Raw genomic sequence first — 26,799 nt, 5'->3', positions numbered from 1 at the left:
AGAGCTAGTTGGATGAGACGGAGCTTTCACGTGACTCCTGATCAACTAGCTTACTTTTCAACAAGTATTCCACGTTACGTGAGTGGGAACTTAATCTTTACTCTTATCCCGTGTGTCTGCGTTTAGTCTCCTCAGCTGATACTACCTTTTTAATACAGATTTAAGCCCTTTTCAGGGCTTGTCTTAAAATTTTTTAAACGAGAACACGAGCCACCGGGTCGCCGCTTTCGGAAAACGGTAAATTAGTACTCCTCGAGTCTGCAGAAGCAGACATGCCTTCCTCTGAAAGTGAATCGCCGAACGTGTCAACTGACCTTGACACAAGCAGCTCTTCCGTCACTGGCACGAATTCCCCCGCAGGATCTCCAGGCTGTTTAAATGTCAATGAAAGCTGACAACAGGATTAAGTTAACAACCAAGAAACCATCCAAGCCATCAACATAGAAAATCAGTCAAGAATGGCCTCCCTACGCCGCTGGTCCGAATCACCCTGAATGATGTCGTTTCAGCTCATAAGCAATATCATAACCATGTGGTTTCTAAAACTTCACGTAGAGGAAACAAAACAACCCGCTGCAGTTACAGTACTGCAGTGCTTCAACTGTCAGAAATTCGGACACGCCAGTGTTGCCTGTAAAGCTACCCCTAGATGCGTAAGATGTAGTGGCACACACACAGTCAAGGATTGCCCAAAAAACCGGTTAGAGACATGCTGCGCTAATTGTGGAGGTCCACACGCAGCTTCCTATCGTTGATGCCCCAAATTTTCCAAAGTTATCTCCCTAAAGAGGAAAAAATTCTTTAACTCAAACTATCCGGAAAACCTCAAGCCGAAAAATCCAACGAACAACAAAGACATCTGAACCCTCTGACAAACACTTATATTAAGCCAACAACCCAGCCGAAAGACCACTAGAACCAGCCAGCCTCTCTCTCAGCCCCTACAACCCCCAAGCGAACTTACGCCGAGGCAACTGTCCGTAGTCGAGAAACTGCCCAGTCCACGCAGACACATCGACTATTCATCAAACATATAGTATCTTTCGTAACAGAGACTATACTTAGAGCAATGGGAGGCCACTACGACACCACTGATGAAGTGATTGAAGGAATAGAAAGATCTTCACTCTACTATTTTGAGTTCCAACCCTACAGCCCCGAGAAACTTCGATATCATGTTTCAGAAGATCATGGAAGACCCACATCAAGTAAGTTCCTAAACATTTTAGCAGTTAACATTCAGGGCGACTGAAGTCACAAAAATATGAATTATTTAAATTATGTAAAAAATAAAGCATACATTTAATAATCATTAGCGAAACACTTCTAAATGATAATAGTAATTTTGGCCTACCAGGCTATCACTGTATCACCAAACCTAAAAGTCCCGATCGTAAAGGTATCGCCATGCTTCACATGAAACAACTCAATGTATCATTTCCTGATACCCACATCAACTCAACTAATTAATACATTCTAGCTACAATAAAACTATCGAACCAAATAAAAATAGCAATCCTAGCAATCTATACTTCTCCTCTACCACTCCGGACACGAGCTTACTTTTTCAAGTAGCTAACAGCTTCCCGAATACAGTTATCCTTGGCGATCTTAATTCCAAACACCGAAATTTCAACTGTAGAACAAACAATCGAAATGGCCTCATTCTCAATAACTTTTTTTTCCCAGCATAACCTCATATTAGGTAACAACAATACCCCAACTCATACTCACCATGATGGGACCCAAGACATCCATGACCTTGCACTATACACGACAAGCATATTCCCCTATATGCAAGACTTCATAGTGCACAATGATATCGGAAGCGACCATTACCCCATATCTATAACTATAAATAGTGCCTACCCTCCACCCTCAAATACCCAACCAAGCATTTTTAATTACTCTGCCACTAATTGGAACTCTTTCTGGGAATATATTGACAGAACTTTACCACAAGTTTATTCTCGGGCAAATAACCCCAAATCTATTGATGATTATCTATTAGTCATCACTAACACGAAGGTGCACTGAACACAATAATTCCCAAGCACCGTATCAACAGTCAACCAAATTCGTGGAAACTCACCAGAGCAGTGCATTCACTGATTACCAAAAGATGCAAACTTAGACGACAATTTAAAACCCAAATAAACAGAGTAACGAGCCTCATCAGATGCCGAATCAACGAACAAAAAGATCAAAATTGATCCGAAGTTTGTGCATCATTAGACAATTCATATAAAGATCTGGCTACATTCTGGAAAAAGTTCAAGAGCATATGCAATGACAACTCAATCAACAGGATTCCCAATTTAAAACACAATAGCAGCTAAGCAACTAATGACCTAGAAGAAGCCAACCTATTAGCCAATTGATAAAATTTTGAATTGTCAACAAATGATTGTGATCAAAGTGCGGCGAGTTGGGAGTGGTGAAAACCTGTTTGTAATAAAGATAATATAACATTATTCAGTACGTATTTACCGTGCTATCTACCCCACAATGGTAATGTCCACATTACCGACCTCCAAAAACTAAGCAAACCAATAACTCCGGTTGATCTAAAACTAACAACCAAAACAGTGACCCAGGTGAAGATAGTATACGTAATATTATTCTCAGAAAATCATCTACCTCATTTTTAAGCCATCTAGCAGCCTTATTCAACCTCTTTTTATTCAGGGTACTACCCGCCTCAATGCAAATCAGCCATAAAAGTAATACCTGAAACGAACCATGCATCCAACAATCCCAAAGACTATAGACCCATCAGCCTAATTAATAATATTAGAAAATTACTGGAAAAAATACTAGCCACTCGCATTACATGGTATTTGGAAAGTAATATGCCACTTTCTGAAATACAAAATGTCTTCCAAAAACAAAGACAGACGGCCAATCATTTAGTTCGATTAACCGAATCAGTTATTCAAGGTTTTAATAGAAATCACACCACTGCCGGCTTATTTTTAGACGTTAAACAAGCCTTTGATTCTGTCTGGAACCAGGGGCTTAAATTTAAACTCCTTCAATTTAACCTCCCGTTCACTCTAACAAGATGGATAGCCAGCTTTCTTGACAATAAAACAGCTAAAGTAAGAATCAACAACGCTACATCCCACACTGTTCGCCTCTCAGCAGGAGTTCCCCAAGGTTCAGTACTTAGTCCTCTATTGTATATACTCTATGTTTACGATATCCCCTTTCCCAAGTTCAAATACACTTTTGCATCGCAATAAGCTGACGACAACGCTGTATGGAGTATGCCACGTGAAACCCTCCTCGCCGCCGCTAAAGTCCAATCCACACTAAATAGCATTACAACCTGGTGTAATACCTGGCGGGTAGCGCTTAATGCCACTAAATCACAGGCTATAATATTCAAACGTAGAATCGCGAGGAAAAACAAATCTATCTCCAAAGTTAAACTTAAAATGATGGACACTGAACTCAAATTTTCGTCGACTATAAAATTCCTTGGCATTACGTTTAACAAGCAGCTAACCTGGACTAATCACTTTAAAGCCATTCTCTCTAAAGTCTATAAACGAATCTACTACCTCAGAAGAATAAGTAATATAGTCAGAGGATGTAGATCAAAAACGATTCTCGCCATATACACAATTTACATTCGACCGATCATTGAATACGGCAGCATGATCACGGCAAACGCACCCCCGTCCAATCTTAAGAAATTACAACAGGCCCAGAATCTCGGTTATTTGATTGATGAGATAGACTTCAGAGAGTACTGACGCTGTCTGAAGACCCTGTTTGTAGCTACGCCTTGTCAACGAGGTTTTCTCCCTGCCGATTTCGCAAAACACGCGAGTCTGCATTAGCCTATTTTTCATCTAACTTTTATCCCTAAAAATTTATTTATTCAGCTAGAAGTCTGTTTTTTGTCTAGATCTAAGCCCTTTTCAGGGCTTATCTAGCAATCTCGCTAATGAGAACACGAGCCAACGGTCCGCGGCTTTCGCACAACGACCAACTTACTATTCTGCAATCTACTGCAGCAGACATGCCTTCCTCTGAAGGTGAAGTTTCGAGTGACCTTGAAACGAGCGGCTCATCGGTCACTAGCCCGAAATCCCCCACAATATCGCCTGCCACTTGTGATGACACTAGTGACCGGGAACAAGAGGCTGTCGACCTTGAAGCCAGCCAATCAAGCCAAGTAGTTCAAGGTAAATCCGCAACTCCTCTACCACCCGCGATAGTTGTAGAAGGAATTCCCGCGACGGTCCGACAGCCAGAGGTCGCGAAACACCATCAGGCCCTTTTTCCCTCGGTGTCGTTTATTGAAGTTCGCCGCCTTCCGCTCGGCAGAGTAGTCATAAAATGTAAAGAGCCGAAGGATTATGTTAAGCTGTTGAAACCTTGGCCTCAAGAAGCTTTTCACAGAGTAAAGCTCAACATCCAAGTACCTGGAGATCGACCGCCTTCCAAGCAAGTGGTGATTCGTGGGCTTGATAGCGATATCAGCCTACAAGAAATCCAAGATGAATTATCTAGCCAGGTCATTACTGCCACCAAGATTGAGAGAATAAAATCAGCGAAGACGGGCCTCCCTACGCCGCTAGTTCGTTTTTCACTACAAGATGTCGCTCTGGCTGATAAATTAATAAAAAACGGCGTGACCATGTGGTTTCTCAAACTCCGTGTCGAAGAGTCAAAACAACCCGAGGCAGTCACAGTACTTCAGTGCTTCAACTGCCAAAAATTTGGGCATGCAAGAGCTGCCTGTAAAGCTTCACCCAGGTGTGCGAAATGCAGCGGCATGCATGCAGTCAAAGAGTGCCCCAAAAACAGGGAAGACACATGTTGCGTCAATTGCGGAGGCCCTCACGCGGCTTCCTACCGTGGTTGCCCTAAATATTCTCAAGTCCTAGCCCTTAAACGGGAAAAATTTCTCAAATCCAATATGTCGGCTAATCTCAATATGATTAAGTCGACGACCCTAAAAGACGATTTGAACACTCCATCCAGTAAGACCGTCAAGCCTACAACCCACGAGAAAGTCCAGCAGCCCCAGCCAGCCGCTCCATCAGCTCCTACATCTCTCAAACGGACCTACGCCGAAACTACAGTCCGCCGTCGTGAAACAGCTCAGTCTACGCAGACACATAGACTGCTGATCTCACGTCTGGTAACGTTTGTTGCTGAGACCATTATCAAAGTCTGGGGAAGCCAATACGACTCCAAGCAGGAGTTGATCAGAGGAATGGCGAACTCTATAGCCCTGTATTTTGAGTTTCAACCTTTTAGCCCTCGAGAATTCGAAGAGATCCTGTCTGAAAAGCTCATTCTTGACCCTAATAAGGTAAGTTCTTAAAAATTTTAGCTGTTAACATTCAGGGCGACTTAAATCACAAGAAATATGAATTACTCCAATTATGTAAAAAAGAATGTATACATTTAATAATCATTAGTGAGACACTTCTTAATAATAATAGTAATTTCAGTCTACCAGGATATCAATGTATTAATAAACCTAAAAGCCCTGGTCGTAGAGGTACCGCTATACTCCACTTGACCCAACTAAATGTATCATTTCCCGACTTCTGCATTGACACAACTAACGAGTTCAATCTTGCCTCCATAAATCTGTCTACCCTTATCAAAATAGCAATCCTAGGAATCTATATTTCCCCTTCTACCACCCCGACACGACTTTACTCCTCCAAGTAGTTAATAACTTCCCGTACTCAATTATTATTGGCGATCTCAATTTCAAACACCGCAATTTCAATTGTAGGTCAATTAACCGTAATTTGGTGTAATTCTTAATAATTTTATTTCTCAGCATGATCTCATATTAGGCAACAACAATATCCCAACTCATACTCACCATGATGGGACCTAGGTCATACTTGACTTTGCACTATACAAGACTAGAATATCCCCCTACATTCAGGATTTCACAGTTCACCATGATATCGGAAGCAATCATTACCCCATATCTGTAACTTTAAATATCGCCGATTCTCGAACCCCAAATACTCAACCATGTCCGTTTGATTTCTCTGCCACTAATTGGCAATCTTTCTGGGAATTTCTTGACCGAAATTTACCTCCAGTCATGACTCAAGCTAACGACCCTGAATCTATCATCGAATATTTACTTCACATCACTAACGCAACAACTGATGCTATACACAAAATAATTCCCAAACGTCGTATCGATAATCATCCAAATTCATGGAAACTAACTAGAGAAATACATTTACTGAGCACCAAAAAGCGCAGACTGAGACGTCAATTTACAACTTCCCGAAACTCCAGGATTAAAACTCAAATAAACCGTGTGACCAACCTTATCAGACGTCGCATTAACGAACAAAGAGATCAAAACTGGACCGAGTTTTGTGAATCTCTAGATATTTCTTATAAAGACCCGGCCATATTCTGAAAAAAGTTTAAAAGTATTTGTAACGACAATTCAACCAATAGGATTCCCAATTTAAAACATAACAGTTCAGCAACCAATGACCTCGAGAAAGCAAACTTATTAGCTGATTACTATAAGCAGGTTTTCGCCACTCCCAACTCGCCGTACTTTAATCATACTCATCTGTGCACTGTCCAAAATTTCATTCAAAATAATATGGCAGCGTTCAGTTCGCATTTCCCGTGCTGTTTACCCCACAGTAACTTTGTCCACAGCACTGCCCTTCAAAAACTAGCCAAACCAATTACACCGGCTGAGATGAAACTGATTATTAAAAGTTTAAAAAATAGTGCCCCAGCATCAAAAAAGCATCACCTTTATTCTTAAGACACCTAACAGCTTTATTCAACCTTTCCTTTTATTCAGGCTACTATCCACCTCCGTGCAAATCCGTCATAATTAAAATAATACCTAAAACAAACCCGGCATCCAGCAATCCCAAAGATTATCGACCCATTAGCCTAATTAACAACATTGGCGAATTGTTGGAAAAAATATTAGCTAATCGTATAACATGGTATTTGGAAGATGAAGAGCTAGTCTCTGAAATACAAAATGCTTCCCGGAAAAACAGACAGACAGCTGATCATTTAGTTCGGTTAACCGAATCAGTTACTCAAGGTTTTAACAGAAATCACACCACAGTTGGCTTATTTTTAGACGTGAAACAAGCCTTTGATTCTGTCTGGCACCAGGGGCTTAAATTTAAACTCTTCCAATTTAACTTTCCGCCCACCCTAACTAGATGGATATCCAGTTTCCTCGATAATAGAACCGCAAAAGTTAGATTCAAGAACGATACATCTCATACTGTACACCTCTCAGCAGGGGTTCCCCAAGGGTCTGTACTCAGCCCTCTGTTGTATATTCTCTATGTCAATGATATCCCCTTCCCGCCGCTCAAATATACTTATGCGTCGCAATATGCCGACGATATCGCGGTATGGAGCATGTCACGTGACCCCCTCCTCGCTGCCTGGAAAGTCCAAGCCACATTAAATAGGATTACCGCCTGGTGTAATTCCTGGCGGGTAGAACTTAATGCCTTTAAAACACAGACTATAAATATTTAAACGAAAAATTACGAGGAAAATAAATCTCTTTCCAAAGTTAAACAGAAAATGATGAACACCGAAATTAAATTTTCGTCTACTGTAAAATTCTTGGGCATTATATTTAATAGAAAGCTTACATGGACAAATCATTTTCAATCTATTCTTTCTAAAGTCTATAAACGTATTTACTACCTTAAAGGTATTGGTAGTATAGTCCGTGGATGAAGATCCAACACGATTTTCGCTATTTACAGAACCTACATTCGACCCATAATCGAATATGGTAGCATGATCACGGTAAACGCTCCCTCTTGCCATCTTTAAAAATTACAACAGGCCCAGAATCTTGCCATTCGTCTTGCGCTCCACCTGCCCAGATACACCCCGTTAGCATACGTCAATAGAGCGAGCTCCATCCCGCCTCTCAAGAAGAAACTCACCCATCTTGCAGCCAAATACTACAAAAAAGCAAAGAACCGGACATCATTAACAAATCAAATTCTACGATTAGCAGCCACCCCACGCTCTTGCAGCGATACCTCTCGCCTTATAATTACATACATGCCCTGAATGTAAACTTAAATGTCTAATCATTCATGTTCCCTTTTTCTTTTCCAGCATCGGGCACTGGTGAGTTTGGTTTCTTTCGGCACCTCACCAGTGAAAGTGGGTTTTCTAGGGGCACTCCCGTTTTCACCCACAACAAAATTCCTGTTACCTTGGATCTATAGATCCCAACCCCAAAAAGAGGCCTGTCAGAGCACACATTTTAGTCTATCCAAAAGTTTAAGATGTTTAGGGAGAAAAATTAGAAGATATGACTTAACTCAGCTGACGCACTGCTTGCATCTCTCGGCTCGCTCACTCTGAGAAACCGTCGACCACTTCTTTTCTGATGTATTTCTGATGTAATTCTTCGAACTTTGGTGGATGTGATGCTGAACCTTCCTCGTCATTCTTCGCTGTCTCCACTGGCCGGCAAATCTTCTCAGTTTCTCCTGACGCTCCCCATTAACATTCAGTAAACTATTAACTTCCAGTTTAGTTTATTTGCGACCGTCGCGTTAGTTACACAACTAACATGCCACTCTAACCTAATCTTCCTCTCCCGTAATCAGTTTGTTTATTTATTCTTGCCTTGTGTGAGGTGAAGAGAAACAACAGTTTCTGACCGCCCCTGGTTATCTTTCGTTCAAAGAACGAAATGATAATTTAACCAAAATCCCTACCCTGATTTGGCCCCCAAAATCTCGCCATTCGCCTTGCACTTCGACTCCACAGGTACACCCCGATAGCATACATCGATAAAGCAAGCACCATCCCGCCTCTCAAGAAGAGACTCATCCATCTTGCAGCTAATTACTACAGAAAAGCAAACAACCGTACCCAATTAACAAGACAATTTCCACGAATAGCAGCCACCCCACGATCTTGGCAGCGATACCTCTCGCCATTTTATTACAATCAAGCCCGGAATGCAAACTGAAGTTATTAACCATCTATGTTCTTTTTTTTACTTCCAGCTTTGGGCACTGGTGTGTTTGGGTTCTTTCGGCACCTCACCAGTGAAAGTGGGTTTTCTCGGGGTACTCCCGTTTCCCCCCACAAAATTCTTCTTACTTTGGATTTATAGATTCCAGCCCTGAAAAGAGGCCAGTGTGAGCACATCTTAGTCATCTCCAAATTTTAATATATTAGTATAAAATCACGAGTTTTTACCAAGCTGACGTACTGTTTGCATCTCTCTGCTCACTCCACGTCAACCATATTTCCACTTTCACTACTCAATTCTTCGGACGCTTGTGAGTGTTGTGCTGAACTTTCCTCGTCGTCCTTCGTTCTCTCTCCGGCAGGCCGAACCGCCTCTCAGCTTTTCTTGACGCCCCTCCTATTTAAACATAATAATCTGTCAGCTTCGAAGTCATTCGTGACCATCGCTCACGATGGTGAGCGAAAAACAACAAACAAGCCACTCCAATTCACTTAATTATCTCCGTAATCATTTGACTAATTTACTCTTGCCTTGTGTGGGGTGAAGAGAAACAATAGTTTCTGACCGCCCCTAGTTAAGTTTTCGTTCAACATTTGGAGAACGAAAGGATAATTTAACCTAAATACCTACCAAGTATTCCTTCCTTCCACTTACCTGGAGCTAAACCAACACCTAAATCATTTGTGACACGGGGTGTGCATTATTCAATTGAGACAGAAGACAAAGGGTGCGTTAAGTGCACCAAACATAAAACATTTCAGTGGACAGAATAATCTCACACATTACCAAAAAACCCACTAACGTCATCAAAGTAGTAACAGATAATAGCCAGATATTACACATTTCATCAATAATGGTATCACTATGTGGTACCAAAGGTACACGATTGAACAAAAAAAACACCAGCAGTGGTTGTCACACAGTGTTACCAATGCCAAAGGTTTGGACATGTAGCTGCAGCATGTCAAGCAAATGCGCGTTGTGTGGGCTGTGGTGAGAATCACCAAATTTCACATTGCACTAAACAAAATCCCAAACCCAAATGCTGCAATTGTGGGGAGAAACATACGGATAACTATAAAGGATGCCAAAAATACAAGTCTATTAAGACACGTCAAAAAACCAAGGTTTTTTAACCTTGAATCAATTATACAAGCTTTAGACCATGGATTCTCAACCAGGGTTCACATGGACCCTAGGGGTCCATGGAATATTTCTGGGGGTTCACAGGCAAAACATAACAAATTGGGGGTCCACAATGATATTTTGGTGGTCCATGAAGAAAACCAACTCAGAATTGTTTTTATTATTAAAAATTCAATTTCTATTGTAATTTTGGTTGGACCTGAAAAAAGTTGAAGTAGACATTCAAACGAATTTGGATGTATTTTTTGGATTTTGAAAAATTTCCAGAAAATTGCCTTGAAAGCAATAAAAAAAAAAAAAAAACAAGTGATAAGAGCTGGTTTTAAATATGCGCCTCGGGCAGTCGGTTCTTTTCCTATTATATTGTCTGTCTGAACCTCGCCCTCCCATACTAATCTCCTTAGGGAATTTATTCCAGAAATACTTCGATCTGTCAAACCCTTCTAGGGGAAAATCTATTAAAATGTCGACTTGACCCAAGCAGTTCACTTCAGTTTAACGTTGAACTCCATCGTGAAAAGGAGAGAGATATTAAAAGTTCCTAGTGCAGACATTCTTTCGTATTTTTTTTAATTTCTGCATTTCAATAATAAAAAAAAATTATTGACCAGTATAAAAAGACTGAAGAGAAAAATGGAATATTTTTCCCGTTTTGAAACAAATTTCAAACATCAATTCATATCTTCGCAGTTATCTGATATAATTATCACCTTTGAGGAAGTTAAAAATGTCAATGGTAATGATAATAATGAATGACTTGTATAGTTATTTTTAATCATTCAAGTTATTTTAACTATAACATTTTTATTTACCAGTTTTACCTCGAACATTTACCATGCACTCTGTTTCTATATATGCGTTTTATTTGTCGAAAAATTTCTAAAAATGAATAGCAATATATATAGTTAGATATTATGAAATGCAATAATTGTATTACCAGCTGTATATATTTTTGCAGACATCCCATGGCTGTTCCAAGTAAAAAGAAGTGCCGACAGTACTCCGTTGAATATTTGTCTTACGGATTTATTCCAACACCACACAATGAAACGAAACCAATGTGCCTCATATGTATGGATGTACTTTCAAATGATAGTATGAAACCTTGTAAACTAAAAATCAATCTAGAAAAGAAGCACACAGGAGAGAAAGATAAACCAGTAGAATACTTTAAAAACTTCGTAATAATTTCCAAGCTAGAAAAACAGCGTTTCAATTGTTTAATAACAAAGTGTGTAAAATGAGTGATGGTTTACTGGCATGATCCGAAATTAGCAAAATAATAGCAAAAGCAGGAAAACCCTATAATGTTGGTGAAACAGTAATTCTACCAGCAGTGTCTGTTATTATTTCGTCAGTTATGAAACAAAATGCAAGTGAAATTACTAATTCCATCCCTTTAAGCATTGATGAAGTGGCAGAGGATGTAGAAAAACAATTGATAGTCCATTTGCAAGTGAAACAGTTTGCCCTTCAACTTGATGAACCCACTTTAAGAGATAATGAGGCCATTTTATTAGCATATGTTAGATTTAACAATGATGAAGGACCCAAAGAGGAAATTCTTTTTGCTAGAAGTCTTGTGACAGACACAAAAAGGTGAAACAATTTTTAATGAAGTTGTTACTTATTTCCAGGAAAACAATATTCCACTCAAAAATATAATCGCTGTGCTACTGATGGTGCACTATCTATGACAGGCAGATACAAAGGTTTTATTGCACATTTAAAAAAAGCTGTCCCGGAAGTATTTTGTATTCACTGCGTGATACACCGTCAACACTTAGTTGCAAAGAAAATGAGTGCACGTTTCCATGATGCCCTTACTGTCGTAATACAAGTAGTTAACCATATTAAATCAAATTCTCTCCGAGACCGCCTTTTTCATGAATTATGTAAGTAAAATAGAGAAGAGTTTGAGCGGCTTGTATTACATACAGAGGTGAAATGGCTATCAAAGGGGAATTGTCTTCAGCGTTTCATTGCACTTTGGGATTCTATTGTATCCTTTCTTGCTAACACACAACTTGGAGAACAGCTGCTTGCAAATAAATGTGATGTGTTTTTCTTATCAGGTATATTTGAAAAATTGAATTCACTTAATAAACAGCTCCAAGGAAAAGATTCTGATCTGATATCTAGTAAAAGTGCTATTGCTGCTTTTCTGAGGAAACTAAAGTTGTATAAGAATAATATCAGTCGTCGTGCATTTGAACAGTTTCCTGGTTTGGCCTCTGTTGGCAGCGATTTGCAAGATGAAGATCTTGCATTATATGGTGAATATATGGAAAATGTGCATGAAGATATGCAAACTCGGTTTAGTGACCTACTCATGATGGTTATACCGACTTGGGTTTCAATTCCTTTCGAAGTTAATGTTGCCGATATAGACATATCTTTGCAAGAGCCTCTCATCAAATTACAAAGTGATGAAATAATGCGTGCAAAATTCAAAGATGGAAAGTACAATGTATGGAAGACAAATGATGTTGCTACAAAGTACCCTTTGCTCTGGGATAAAGCACAGCTCTACGTTATACCACCTGATTCTACTTTAATCCTTTGTTAGGGAGGGTTTACTCTAGAGAACATATTTTTTATGTTTTCTTTTGTCTTAAGAAGGCTTATTACATTACTTGAAAGTAGGAATTTTGCAGCACATACATTCTCATGGGCTGCATGGCCATTTGCCTATTTTTATTTATAATTGTTTATATGACAGTCGATTCCAAGTCTGTGTTCAATCCACCCATTACATAGCAATTTTTAGACCCTCAGGAATGTTGCCTGTGTTTTCAATGTGACAATCAATACTATGAATTGATAACTTCTTCTGACAGTTGCAAATGGCTTCTATTGTCAATGATTTCTACAAACCGTGACAGTCATTAAACACGATATTATCAGCCTTAAACTGTCCTCAACTGCTTTTGAGTATACTACAACAAACGGGTTTACCATTTCTTCTCACAACTTATTTCCATATTATTTGGCAACCAATGGGGCTTACACCCCAATCACAATGTTTCAGTGATTGTTTTCTTCCCATGGTTATTGAGGCAAATTTCTGAAGGTGTTTTCAACCATATGCTTACTTTTACTTCTTATATCAAGCAGCTATATATTAGTGTATATGGCCACTGAAAATCTCTTGTGTGCTCTCTTGCATCTCTTGGGAGTGGACTGACGTTCTATGCTTAAGATCTATCGTGCTCTCATTTGGTTGTAACTGGACTATGCATCTCTGCTTTATATTTTTGCCAGGGCCTCTGCCTTCAAGATTTTTGTTTTCTTTTCACCATCTGAGACATGAGGCTTTCCACACTTTTATTGACCAATGACTGTATACTGAGTTAAATGAACTTTCTCCTCACCTCTGCCATTCGCAACTTTTACTCCATAATCCTATCAAGCTTCGATCCTTACAAAACTATCTCACCTGGGATTGTGTCTTCATACATCAATGGGCTAAATTTTTCTACAATTTCTTATTTTGGCTCTGTCATTCGAGTACTTTATTTTCTATAATAATCTGATATTCCTTTAGGACTAATTACAATCCACACATTTTACCTTTTTTTTGTCATCTGAGGAAGACGTATTCCCGAATGGAAGTTCCATCTTATCTTTGTCAAATATCTTTTCAACCATTCTTCTGTTCATTCTTTATGAATGGTTTAAAATTAATTGACTCTGTGGGTTCTTTCTACTGTGGTTTATTGTGGCTCGATTGTTACTTAAAGGATCTCCTTTACAGTTTTTGTGTTCACCGCTTCCTTGTATGTCATCTTTCTTGCTTTGGATCATTTAGAAACCATTCAGTACACCAATTTTACTATATACCCTCAATCTCTTAGCTGTCTATTGGAATTTCTTATGTTAGTTCTTACTCCGTTCTCGTCATCATTCAACAACAAATTACCTATTTTTCTTTATCTTCTGATTCAATCCATTTTTTCTGGATACGTGACCATTTCAGAATTTAAAGGAACGAGCTTACTGATACTGCAGCTAAGTTTGTCTACTCTGGTGCCATTACAGCCATGCATGTCCCATATATGGACAATACAAGGCTTAGTTTCTTACCAGTTGGTAGTTTACTAGGGTGAACAACATCAAACGTGGAACAGTTAAGTTAATCAATGACTGGTAAAAGGAAACCGACGTTACAACAGTGCTATTCAAATAGAAGACAATGTAAGCGGAGAAGTGCGTGTAGAATAGCGAAGTGGAAGGCCAGTGTAATAAGTGGATCCCGTAGTGAAGATATGGTGTTTAGATATTTTCGACGTGATATCTGAGAGAAGATTATGCAACAAATAATGGTATAAAGTCAGAGGAAAGAAAACGTCGCTTGATTTCTCCAGATAGCCTGCGATTTGATGTGATATATGAACTTAATATAATAGGGTATTAGTGTTAATCTCTTAATTTGTTTTAATTATGGAATTTTCTTTATTATGGAGTGTTATGTAGCTAATGAATATTGTGTATAATTCAGTATGAATGAATGCGTTAAGTAATAATTATTACAACTATGAACAAGTTTATAATGAATACATGGTACACATACATATTTAAAGAAGATTGTAAATGGTGATGGATGTAATATGGAAACAAAGAGTTTGGCGGTGAAATTTTAAAAGTGGTAAAGTGAGGCATTGCAAAACACCTCAGGTGCTTCAGATAATATGCAATAAGGAGACGTGTCATAAAGAGATGTACAGCTATAGAAGTGTCATACAGTGATGTACAGCTATAGAAGTGTCATACAGTGATGTACAGCTATAGAAGTGAATAAAAAAACGAAATAATTACTTTGCGACAATGACTCAAGAGAAACATCTTGGAACATTCCCCTGTATGTTTAGAATATAACGAGCTGACGCTGTCAATCTTAGTAATAAGGATATGCAAGTTATGGACACTGCATTAATCGAAGCAGAACCAGGAAGAACCTTTGACCACTTGATAATGCAGTATGGGTTAAAGCTTCGAAGGTTTGATAATTATTGAGCTTAAAATTCCCAAAAAAGGTGTCATCCAGCACTTTGACAGAGCATCGAAAACAAGATTGTGATTTTAGAAGCAAGAGAATCTAACGATTCACCGTCTCCAGTTGTAACCAATAGAGTTGGTTTTCTTGTTCATTCTTGCCCACCGTCATAACGGAACTGTCCAATTAAGTATCGAAACTGCATGCCGGTACTTGTGCAATACCGTTTGATAAATCGAGAAGAAACTAAGGAAAATTTAAAATAAAACTTCATCACCTTAAACAAGACAAAGTAAAATATAGGTAAATTCCCAAGCAAAGTTAAATAATCTTTCACGTAAGGGGACGAAGAGGAACCACAACGTTCCTGACCACCCTGATGGGAAGAGAATTCTTCAGACTTCTATCTCTCTTAACCTCTGCCAAGTTCGTTTGCGTTTCGGAACCGGCTTCAACTTACCTAACTTTATACGACTATAACCAGTACAAATTTTCGTGCCTCAGAACGTTTCACGTACTATGGCGAGTACCTTTACCATACTCTATTAAGGTGTAATTTACGTTTCGGCACTTTCTGAGGAATATGCCTTAGATGTATCCATTTAATTTTCCTACCAACTGGTTTAAATGAATAACGTTTTTCTTTCACCGTAAATCAGCCCAAACTCAACGCTTTACCAGATAAGTTACCAGATAAGAACGTACAACAAATGGCTGTGGACATTCAATTGAACCCTCTTCCGTATCTTTATGTAGCGCCGTATTTACGTCATACGGTAAAACTCGTTTTCACAATCGTAAAGTAAACAGAATTTTTCCGACCAATTTTAATATGATCCATAAGTTCCAACACAAGAAAGGTGTAATATCTCTATAACTAGATATATTAACTCGCCAACTAACCGGTGAAAATAAATCGAAGGACAGTACACCTCTAAAACCTTCGCATCTAAACTTGAACACCACGAGCTGTGATCGATACGAGTTAGTTGGAAAAATGTGAGAATAATAAACAAACTCCGACCAAACAGTCCCTAAAACAAAAACTACCACTGTTATTAACACTACATAATCTTAGCGCGGCCCTCTCGCCGAGCTTCTCGTTAACTAGCGAAACTGTCGCCCACAAACTAAAACCATACACTGACAACTAAATAACAATCATCGAATTTTGTTTCGTTCCTCCTTTTCTCACCCGATAATTTTATAATACCCCATCACAAGTCATTACCTTAAACAAAAAAAATACAGGCAAATTTCCAAGCAAAATGAAATAATCTTCCACGTGAGAGGACGAAGAGGAACCACAACGTTCCTTACCACCCCTGTTGGGGAGAGAATTCTTCAGACTTCTTTCTCTCCAAACTAAACCCCTCCCAAGTTCGTTTGCGTTGAACCCGTGACCCTCAGACTGCGAGTCGAATACTAGTTTAGTATAAAATAAACCATTTCCTAACTGCTTATTATTGTTCATTCTTAAAATATAGTACGACAAATTTTAATAGAATCATCCAACAGTTATCTTTAAACATCACTGATTTCAACAATTAATTGAATAATTACTTGTAAAAAAAATATGTATTAAAATGAAAGTCCTGGAAAGAAGTTCAACTTCTTAATGTTTATGATTTCATGTTTCACATTAGGAGTTTTCAGGTTTTCTGAACGTTTTCTGCATTACCAACATATCAACAGATGCTGTGTGTCTCAGAAACTTACGCACCCTGTATTAAAATGGTACCAAAGCCATCAGAGAAAGATTGTAGTCGGTTGGGAGGTCTGGCACCCCAGATGTTTTATAATACAGAAGAACAGGCAAACTCTATCACACAACAGAATCTATATAAAAGGTATTCAAGACCAATTTCTGAGCTTTCGATGTCCACTGATAGCGGGAAAATACCATGGACGAGGATACTTTAATAAAGTTCTGGTGCTTTATCGTAAAAGAACAATATATTATCCTATCATAGATAGCAAAAATATTGTGTTTTTTTTTTTTATATAATTAGAATACAAAAGAATGGATTTCAACGGCCTGAAGCTTCTACTCGAATTGCTAGTTTTTGTTTTGGTGTTTTTATTTAATACACGTGATTATAGATATTATATCACAACGTGTTTGCCTTTCGATGAGCTTAAACAGGAATATTATATATTTGTGATTATTTAAGTATTTTTCGAGAAACTTGCAATTACTTGTGTTGTAACTAGCACACGTTATTATCTCAGCGATGCTCAGGTGGTCAGTCGGCTCGGGAGTCACTGTGAGGTTCGCGCGTTCGACTTAAATACATTGTACAGTTCAGTCCTACTTCCATTCTGTTCTATCTTCGTTCGTTGTACGTTAGAGTTTTTCAATAAAGACTATATTTTAGCCTGTTGAGTCATCTGGGAAACAGATTCCAATTATGGAAAGCAAGGAAGATCCTGAGTTGACGGCCGACTTGTCAAAGAAAACAACATTCACATCACCCCAGACCCAGAATTAAATAATGGAGATGTTCAGCCATCAAATATTGAGAAACATAGCACACGAAGTGCAGCAAAGTAAAATATTTGCATTAATGATTGATGGCACTCAAGGTGTTACAGGTGCTGAACAAGAAACAATATTTGTACGATACGTAGATGAGAACCTTGACGTCCATGAGACATTTCTTTGTTTGTACAATATTTTCAATACAACTGATGAAACAATATCCTCGATTATACTTGATGTATTTACTAGACTCAATTTACCACTGTCAGGATTGTAAATTGAACAGTTTACATAAGTGGTTGCAAAAATCATTTACCCATCGGGTGTAAAAAAGATACGCCTCTGCCTTAATAGGTACGTACCTAAAGGATTTAAATTCAGGAGGAGTTTTCTAAGGTGTGGCAGTGATGTTTAAACTGCCATCTCTAGAACATATTTTTTTTATTTTCTCGGAAGAGCCAGCAGGCCCCTCTAATACCTTCTGGATAAAACAAAAAGACATTTTTTCCGGAGGCTTTCTCACTCAAGAGATGTAAATTTGGAAAACGAGATTCAGGAATATTTTTGAGTGTTGACTGTATAATAGGAACTATATTTGGTCACTTATTAATAAAATGTTTTATGTATATTTGGAGTTGGTGGATCCATAAGAAAAAACATTCATTGTCCCCTAACTCTACTGATAGTCTTATTATGGGCTGCATTACTATGCCAGACAAGGGCACAGAAGCAACTCCACGGCTTTGTGATCAATATACCCAAATACAAGCAAGACACATAATCTTCACATCACCTGTTGAAAACACCCAGTATTGGTACTCAGTTCATTTTATCCCAACAGAGCCAGCTGAATGACCAGTCAAGAGGAATTCAAGGCCATAATGGTGTATTCAGGCATCCCCGACTAATTCCTCCTTTTAACGGGCCGTCCCACACGGAGATTACATAGATGGTTGTTCTGATCCCAGAGAGGGCAAACTGAAAGTACAAAATCTACGTTGGAGTTCACATTATTACATACAGGAATCCATCTGCAGGAGGAATTGAAAGAGACGACTTACGAATTAGTTTGTCGAACAGAAACAATTATAGATAAATTATAAAATAAATAAAGCACTGATCACCTTGGTCACCTTACAGAAACAATTTTATATAAATTAAACAATGAGTAATGCACTGTTTCATATTTAAATCGTTATTTCACATTGGCTATTAGGCTTCTCATAGCATTGTCACGTCAATGTTGCAATTTAGAAAAATGCATCTATATCCTCAAGAAACTGATAACAACAACTAAATAACACAGTAGAATATGGCTCAAAATACCTAATCAAATTTTGTCCTCAAAATCAAGTTATAGTGTTCACAAAAGTAATAAAACTAAAACTGGATCCACCCAAATTATAAACGGACGGAAAACCGATCCAAACCACAACATCAGTCAGATTCCTAGAATTAGCCTATGATTCGAAATTGACGACATTTACTTATGTAAATAATATTTCTAAAAAATGTTTATAGGCATAAAAATTATGTTAATAGTTACAGCGAAAAATAACAAAACCATAACAGACAGCATAATTAAAAGCTATAAAAGATACAAACGCACAATAATATACTGTGGCTGTCCAGCGTGGCTAAAACAGCATCAATAACACAAATAAACTAAAGAGAATGCAAAACACATTACTCATTATATCAAACAAAGTAGCTCAAATCATTTTATCTAATTTCATAAAGGTACATAAATATCAAGAAAATACCCGACAGACTCCTACATAATTTACTAAATTATTTCACAAAAGAATGTAGAAATGGCATTGAGTTTACGAACTATGATATAGATAGCCCTAAATGCATCTCACAAGCTAATATTTGTGTTAGAAATGAACATTTAAATGCCCACCAAATGCCAGACTTAGAAATACACATTAGTTTAAGGTAAAGAAGACACCATTAAAAAGGGTATATTTTTATAAATTCTCTCTAATCAGAATAAAACTAATGAATGTTAAACATATATGAACTCTTGACGAAATGAAGGACTATACAATAATGAAATAAACGAAAATGTATTATTTACATGAATATAAATGTTGGTACCTACAAGGATAAGCTCGTAAAATGGGGTAATAATAAGTGCGACCCTCAAGTAGTTTATATTCTATGAGAAAGAAACAGACAACATCCTTGAATGAGGGGAAAGAGGTCATATGCACCTGGCCCTCAGAGATCTTCAAGATCTAAATTCCAATGAATATATGAAGGAATGGAATCCAACCTTAACACTTGTGGTGTTAAGAAAGGTGACAATTTACTGCATATTATTTTTTCTCCAACTATTAACTATAGTTTGAATAATAGACGGCCATGCCGTACAATGTGAAATTCTTTAACATCAAGAAATGTAGCAACTGTTATATGTTTCCATGTAAACCCGAGATAAACTGGTTCATTAAGGCAAACCAAGTAATTCGCAATTTGTTGTTTACGTCTAGAATAATTCTGTATGTTAGTTATGATATTGTTTTTCTGTAGATAACAAGTGGTTTGAAATTATTTCTTCCAGGAATTTACCCATGTTATTTGGTCAGCTTTTGAGGCGGCAATTATTAGGGTTGTGCTATTCTGAATGTGTTTTAGGTATTTCATTTGTAATAGCTCATTTCCAGCAGATAGGATACTTTGTAATTATAAATAAGATATTATGAGTTTTCACAAGGTAATAAACATGTTCTTCTCGTGTAAAATTATTGATAATTGATCATCACTATGGCAGAGTTTTTGAGTGTTTTTACCTGGTTACAACAGGTTGTGTTCTATTGATTGTAGTTGATGTTATTGTCAAGGTTTGAGTAGTTGAGATTAGGTGTATATTGATGGAAATAAAATTGTGCAAAACTGTGAATGTTGTCAAACACAAAGACCATATTTGTTCCATTACAAACACGCAACTTGTAAATGCAATAACTGTATTAACAAATACTTTAATATAGAGGATATGTTTACACTTTTTAAAGTCTATCTTTCACTGCGTCTACGTATTTATTGAGCATAATACTTCTTTTTTCCCAAATGTTACTTATATGATAAATTAGCAAGGTTTTCCCTCATATACTGTTCATTGTTTTAACTTTATTATCTTATATGAAAGGTAACTTTATTATTATAACAAAATAACACACAATAAAGTTTAAATCCACCACAGACAGAAAAGGCTATCGCAGCTTTTTAATTGCAAATGACTATTATTGCAATATATATGTATCATAAATTAGTCCAAGTTAGTCGCCTGACGTTAACTTGTAAACAATAAGGCTTCTCCATAAATAAACACATAAAATTAACATTTATTTTTATGTGCAAAGAGTTATAGATTGGTTGATTTTTTTAAATTAAGTTCAAAGCTACACAATGGGGTATTTGTGATGCACTCACCACGGGTATCGGAACTCGGTTTTTAGCGATGTAGGTACGTAGATATGCCACTTCTCCACTGAGAAACACGTACTCCATACAGGTAACAATATCACGGATTATTTTTTCCAAGAAAACTTTCAAAACAGCTCGGGTTTCTTCGTAGATGAGACCAGAGATGCACTTCACGCCGCCTATTAGAGCTAAATATCTATGGGTGGCTTCGTGATCTCTTGAATATTGTCTCTCAGTTCCTTATGGTGATGTCTTTTTTCACATTTTTGAAGCCCTTGCCATCTTTTCCGGTTGATTTTGTGTCGGGAAGAGTACTTACAGCAACACTGAATGCATTTTCAGTTACAATACTTAATTAACTTAAAACTAGTTTACCACAAAGGTTTATCGTATAAACCAGCTTACTGAATAATTGCAACAAGAGAAGGTAGGAAATCACCTTTTTTCACTCCTGAACAATTGATTTAACTTTAAAGACACTAGAAAGAAATTTAGAATAGAAACACCATATTTTTATTATTAATTTTTCCTTTACACCGAATAAAGATATATAATTCACTTCTGTCGTCCTTTAACAGTGTACTTAATTTACCTGGCATGCTTAGATTAAACATATATGATATTGAGAAAATATGACCGAGAAAAAAAAAATGTAACTGATACTTTACTACACATCACAATAAATAATCACAATACTACTAATAAATCACAAGTGACTTATTTATAAATTGCAACCTCTGCTAGATAATAAACACCACTGGCGTTACGGTCATTTCCCATGAGTTCAGAACTTATGTCAACCATAAGTAACCACATAATACACGTAACCAGACTCAATACCTCCAAAATTCTGTTGTCCGCCATGACTGACACAAAATGATGTGCTGCTTTTTGATTCAAAATTCTTCTGCTTGATTGATATTTTCTATCTGTAGCCTCGTTTCTATCCCACCATATGTACTGCTCTTTAATATTTGGTTTACTCTCATTAGGTATTCTTCCATATATATCTTCGACAGTTTAACATGCCAACTTTGCGTTATACTTTATTTCATGAAGAACAATGTGAAGGGTATCAGATAATTAGCTGTTCACTATTTTTTACTGTTTCTCTTGAAGGTTCTTTTATAAATTACTTTACCTGGAACCCTAAATTATACCTTTAGAATAGTGAACTATTGTGTTTTGTGTTTAATATTTTCACATATCAGTTTTAATGACCAATCAATTATCCGCATTGCTACAGGGTGTTTCTGTCGCCGAAGGAGGCGTTCTGCCAAGAATTCAGGTTGTCTTATTGCCCAACAAAACTGAAAAGAAGTAAGTCGGAAAATATCAACAATATATTTAATCAAACGGCCATTTTCAAGGCCACCACCTCCATCCTGCTGGAGAGATAGTACAGTTTCTTCACCATATATCTCATGTGAATAATTTGAAGAGAACACGTAACAAAGGTATGTCTATTGTGTAGGAAAACCTTATCCCACCTTCCATAATACACAAATATACAAACAAATATATAATCACTAAAAAATTTCACTGGGATTCATGCGTTCGTACGATATACTATAAACAGTGTTCACTTTCTTATATACGTCATTACACGACGGTTGTCTTTCTAAGTTAACTGAGTATGTATGGTTCATGAGATGGTGCCACGTCATTACAACAAAAGGAAAACATTCCTCTATTTCTTTCTCTCTCTCCACGCCGTGGCCTGGCATGGCCAAGCGCGTAAGGCGTGCGACTTGTAATCCGAGGGTCGCGGGTTCGCGCCCGCGTCGCGCTAAACATGCTCGCCCTCCCAGCCATGGGGGTGTATAATGTGACAGTCAATCCCACTATTCGTTGGCAAAAGAGTAGCACAAGAGTTGGCGGTGGGTGGTGATGACTAACTGCCTTCCCTCTAATCTTACACTACTAAATTAGAGACGGCTAGCACAGATAGCCCTCGAGTAGCTTTGTGCGAAATTACAAAACAAATAAACTCTCCACGCCGACACATAACTAGAACAGGCAGGATTTTTGAAAACCCTGTTCCATGTACATCGAGAGAGTGTAACAATTTAAAGAATGGAAAGTAATCGTTCGTTAATAAAGTAAAGAGATAGAAGCACGAGTAGACTTAATTCAAACATTATTGTGAGAGAAAAGACGGCTGCTTCTAAACTACAGCTCTTTGCATTTCTCATGTGCAAATTCAACTTGAAAAGATGTAAATTACTAACATAGTACAAGTAGCCGTGATGTGGTAGTGTGCGAATGGCATACTCTTTGTTCAGGATGTGGCGGGCCTGAAAAGGGCCGTTTATTTATTGGCGAGAGTAAGGTACAGTTCCTCTCTCCCCAATTAGGGTCGTTCTCCTTGAATTCTACGGGCGTGTTGGATGTCTTTCGGCCTGATGGTCACCCTCTTTGCATGAATGGCACACAGGTTAGTGTCTTCAGAGAGACCCACCCAGTATGCCTTACTGGTCTTCTGTAGAGCCATGAGAGCAGAGCTCTGGAATCTAAGGTCAGTCTTGAAATAATGGGCAATTTCTCTCACCATTCTCTGGAAAGGTAATTTTCGAATGAGCAGATCAGTTGACTTCTGGTATCGATGGACTTTATGGATGGTTACAGTTCCGGTCCTGTAACGATGGTTTTTTTTTTTCACACCTCCTCTACATGAAGGGCTTTTGCGAGCAGTTTGCTTGGTGTAATTGCTTTTGTGGACAAAAACAACAACAATTATATATATTTTTACTAGAGACTATACTATGTAACAATTTTTAACACAAATGTTTCTTTTATGTTTAGTTGAGTTTGAATTGAAATGTGTTAATCAGTTACTCATTTAAGAGGACCTTTTGTAGATTTAGCCTGTTTCGCCTTCCTTGCGTGGGGTCATCTTTCTACGTGCAGGTAACTTGCAAGAAAATACTTATGAAACTTATGAAATTAGTTAAAGACACTTTGTGAATTAAAATATTTCTATTGTTCTCCATACCTTTTAAATTAGGTTTCAGAGTTCTCTGTTGTTAACACTGATTTGAAAGTTCGTATAACATAACAGTTGTTATTTCATACATTTTGTTGCTTCTTCAGTTCCTCAGTATTTAATGATGGGGCGATCTTTTTTCTTTTGATTCTCTTTCTTCCTCCCGTTGGTGCTGATTCCTGTATGTGCGAGGGAACCTCCTTAAGAGGGTTTCGTCCTTCCAGTTTACCTTCTTTAGGGTCTAAACACCTAATGGTTGTTGTACTTGGTGACAAGTTGAAGGTTGAGGAGTTCAACCCTAATGCACCACTCCCTTGGTTTTCATTCCTGTAGATAGGCAGGCAGCTTTTTGTGCCACTCCCAGGGTCAATTACGTAGGATCGACCAAGTACCAGTGTTGAATGTTCTCAACTGGTGTTGTAGATAATTTATCTTATGCTGGTATTTTGGTATAGTGCTCACAAACTCTGGCATTGCTGCATTGTCCCTGTTTGGTAGTGTAGTGCATCCACTTATAGGACTCTATGGTGGGTGGGGTCAGTGGGCACTGAAACATTCTTTCTTTAGTGTGATCCTCCGAATCAATTTTATGAAAAAATAATGAAAATCAAGATATGGGTAAATGACCACATTTTAAAAATTCTGAGCAGCAATTTTCAACTTACTGAACACATGTACCTCAATTTCTGATACTACATTGTTTAGCAAATATTTTGGGCAAATGTCTCCCTTTTTTATTTAGAAAGAAAATACCCTTTTGCTGGCTCTCCTTAGTCAATCAAAGGCTTTGTTCTTGTGACATAGTGGAGGAAGCATCCACTTGCAAATACAGTGAACTCCTCTTGTATTTAAGGGTCTTGGGGACATACCCATTGGTCTTACTCATCAGCTACTTTGAATTCGTCATGAAGTATTATTATTAGAGGTATTTAAGAACATCTCCGAGTCAGAGATCCTAGCTTATTTCACCGGTTATGTTCTGCTATGAGATGCATCTCCACTTGCAAAGATAGAATTATGATACCGATTAATATACTAATTTTAATATTTACATCACTATGTCCACCTGCAACCAAGTATGGCCACATATTCGAAACTATCTCAGATGTTTCCAATTTAAGCAGTTCATGTCGTGGTTCTTTGACATGTGCTCATTGAAATGCCAAGGATCTCGATGCCCATGAGTGTGAAATAGATCCTCATTGTGTTAATTGTAGAGGTTTCAGCGGTCTTACTTTTGTTTATGCCCTAGGTGGTTGGAAGAAGAAGATATACAATGGTTGACACAAGGCTCGAAAGTTATTGTCTATCACTCGATCTCAGACATGTGTTGTTTCACTTCATTTCCACTGTTACAATGGGAGTGTCTTCAAATAAATCATTCTCAAACTATGTTAAAAGTGTTTTACCTTCCATTATTATTCCATCCCTGTCCCTAAAAATTCTTTCATCAGATCTCCAGATCCACTTCCTTTCATTCCAGGTTTGGGTATTTTCTCTAATTCATCTCCTTCTCCATCTCCGAGATGTAGAACAATTATTCGATCATGCTCTCAGTTGCTGGAATCTTCTTTTAATGACAAAGACCTGCCCACTCAATGCAGGATGGGATCCATGAAAGTTGACAGACCTCCTTTCAATAAAGAGAATAAAGAGAAGAGATGTCATCAATAACAGAAGAGGTGTCCACCTAATTCTTCTCCATGTAAATAAAAATGGCCGTTTTGATGCAGTGAAACTGTCGAAGTTTTCATATTAACTTGGATTTTATCAACGTGCTTATTTATTCCTATCATTCTCTGTGCCTTTTTTGACACAAAACACTTCTAAAACGTTACTGATAGTCACCCATCAACAATTTTTTTACAGAAATGACTAGTCGTTTGAAGTGTGAGGAGGGATGGTACTGCTTATCAATCAGGACGTATGTGCCTGCCCTGTACTTTGTCACTCGACACACCCTTGGAGGCTGTAGCCATTCATGTTTCCTTGGGTCACACAGTTACTGTTTTTCTCTACATATATCTCCTGGAAAGACTTCTGATCAATCAGACATTGATGCTCTCAGTTGCTGTCTTTCTTTTTAATCCTGGGTTACTTTAACAGAAATAACCCCTCTGAGGAAGTGCTCTTACATCAAAACCTTTCTCTCTTCATTACTGGTTCTTATACTTAGTGTCATGCACCTAGTCAGTCCTTTATTCATATTAATCTCTCAATCTGCTCCCCTACAATATTTTACCACTTTTCGTGAAGGCTGACAGTAACCCACTGGGTACTGATCATTTTCTCTTTGATTTTGAGAGATACTGGCCATGAGCAGTGCTACCTGACCTACTTGCACAGATGGAAGCAGGAACAAGCCATCTGGCCCTGTTTTAATTCTCTCATTAAATTTGATGCTGCAGTCATCTGTAAGCCATCATTAGACCATTGCGTGGCAGCAGTATCTGACTATATTATCCATGCAGTTGCTTAATATTTTTTAATACCTCGACATGTTCTTGTCCATGGTGAAATCGTGCCTGTCACATGGTACGAAAAAAAAAAAAAAGGGCCTAAAATACCTTTCTATGTATCCCACACTTTCAAATTGCATTGCTTGGCAGATAAGACTTCAAAGCCACAAGGAATCTTGGATTATATTCACAACCACCATCTCTTCTACTACAAGTTCCAAAGTCATATGGGACAAGATTTTCATGTTTACTTATCAGTATAATTCTGTCACCTTTCAATCTTGCTTTCTG

General features: G+C 37.9%; 2 protein-coding genes across 2 annotated transcripts in view; both read left to right on the top strand.

Annotated features, from left to right (window-relative positions):
* Positions 1–26,799, top strand: part of LOC143232617 (histone H3-like) — a 191,155-nt gene that overhangs the window by 84,622 nt on the left and 79,734 nt on the right. The window lies entirely within an intron of this gene.
* On the top strand, positions 1,704–12,652 carry LOC143231613 (uncharacterized). The gene is made up of 2 exons (XM_076466140.1): positions 1,704–5,332; positions 11,112–12,652. The coding sequence occupies exons 1-2, from the start codon at positions 3,956–3,958 to the stop codon at positions 11,133–11,135; spliced, it is 1,401 nt and encodes a 466-aa protein (XP_076322255.1). The 5' UTR covers positions 1,704–3,955; the 3' UTR covers positions 11,136–12,652.

This window comes from Tachypleus tridentatus, chromosome 11 (genome assembly GCF_004210375.1).
Source record: "Tachypleus tridentatus isolate NWPU-2018 chromosome 11, ASM421037v1, whole genome shotgun sequence".
NCBI classification, from domain to species: domain Eukaryota; kingdom Metazoa; phylum Arthropoda; class Merostomata; order Xiphosura; family Limulidae; genus Tachypleus; species Tachypleus tridentatus.
Note: the sequence above shows the minus strand (reverse complement) of the source record. Positions and strands in the feature narration are given on the sequence as shown.

Bases quoted from the DNA above. Each gene is read 5' to 3' on its own strand.
- LOC143231613 (XM_076466140.1), top strand. From the start codon at position 3,956: ATGAGAACACGAGCCAACGGTCCGCGGCTTTCGCACAACGACCAACTT. The intron at 5,333-11,111 runs GTAAGTTCTTAA...ATATTTTTGCAG, and splicing joins TCATTCTTGACCCTAATAAG to ACATCCCATGGCTGTTCCAA.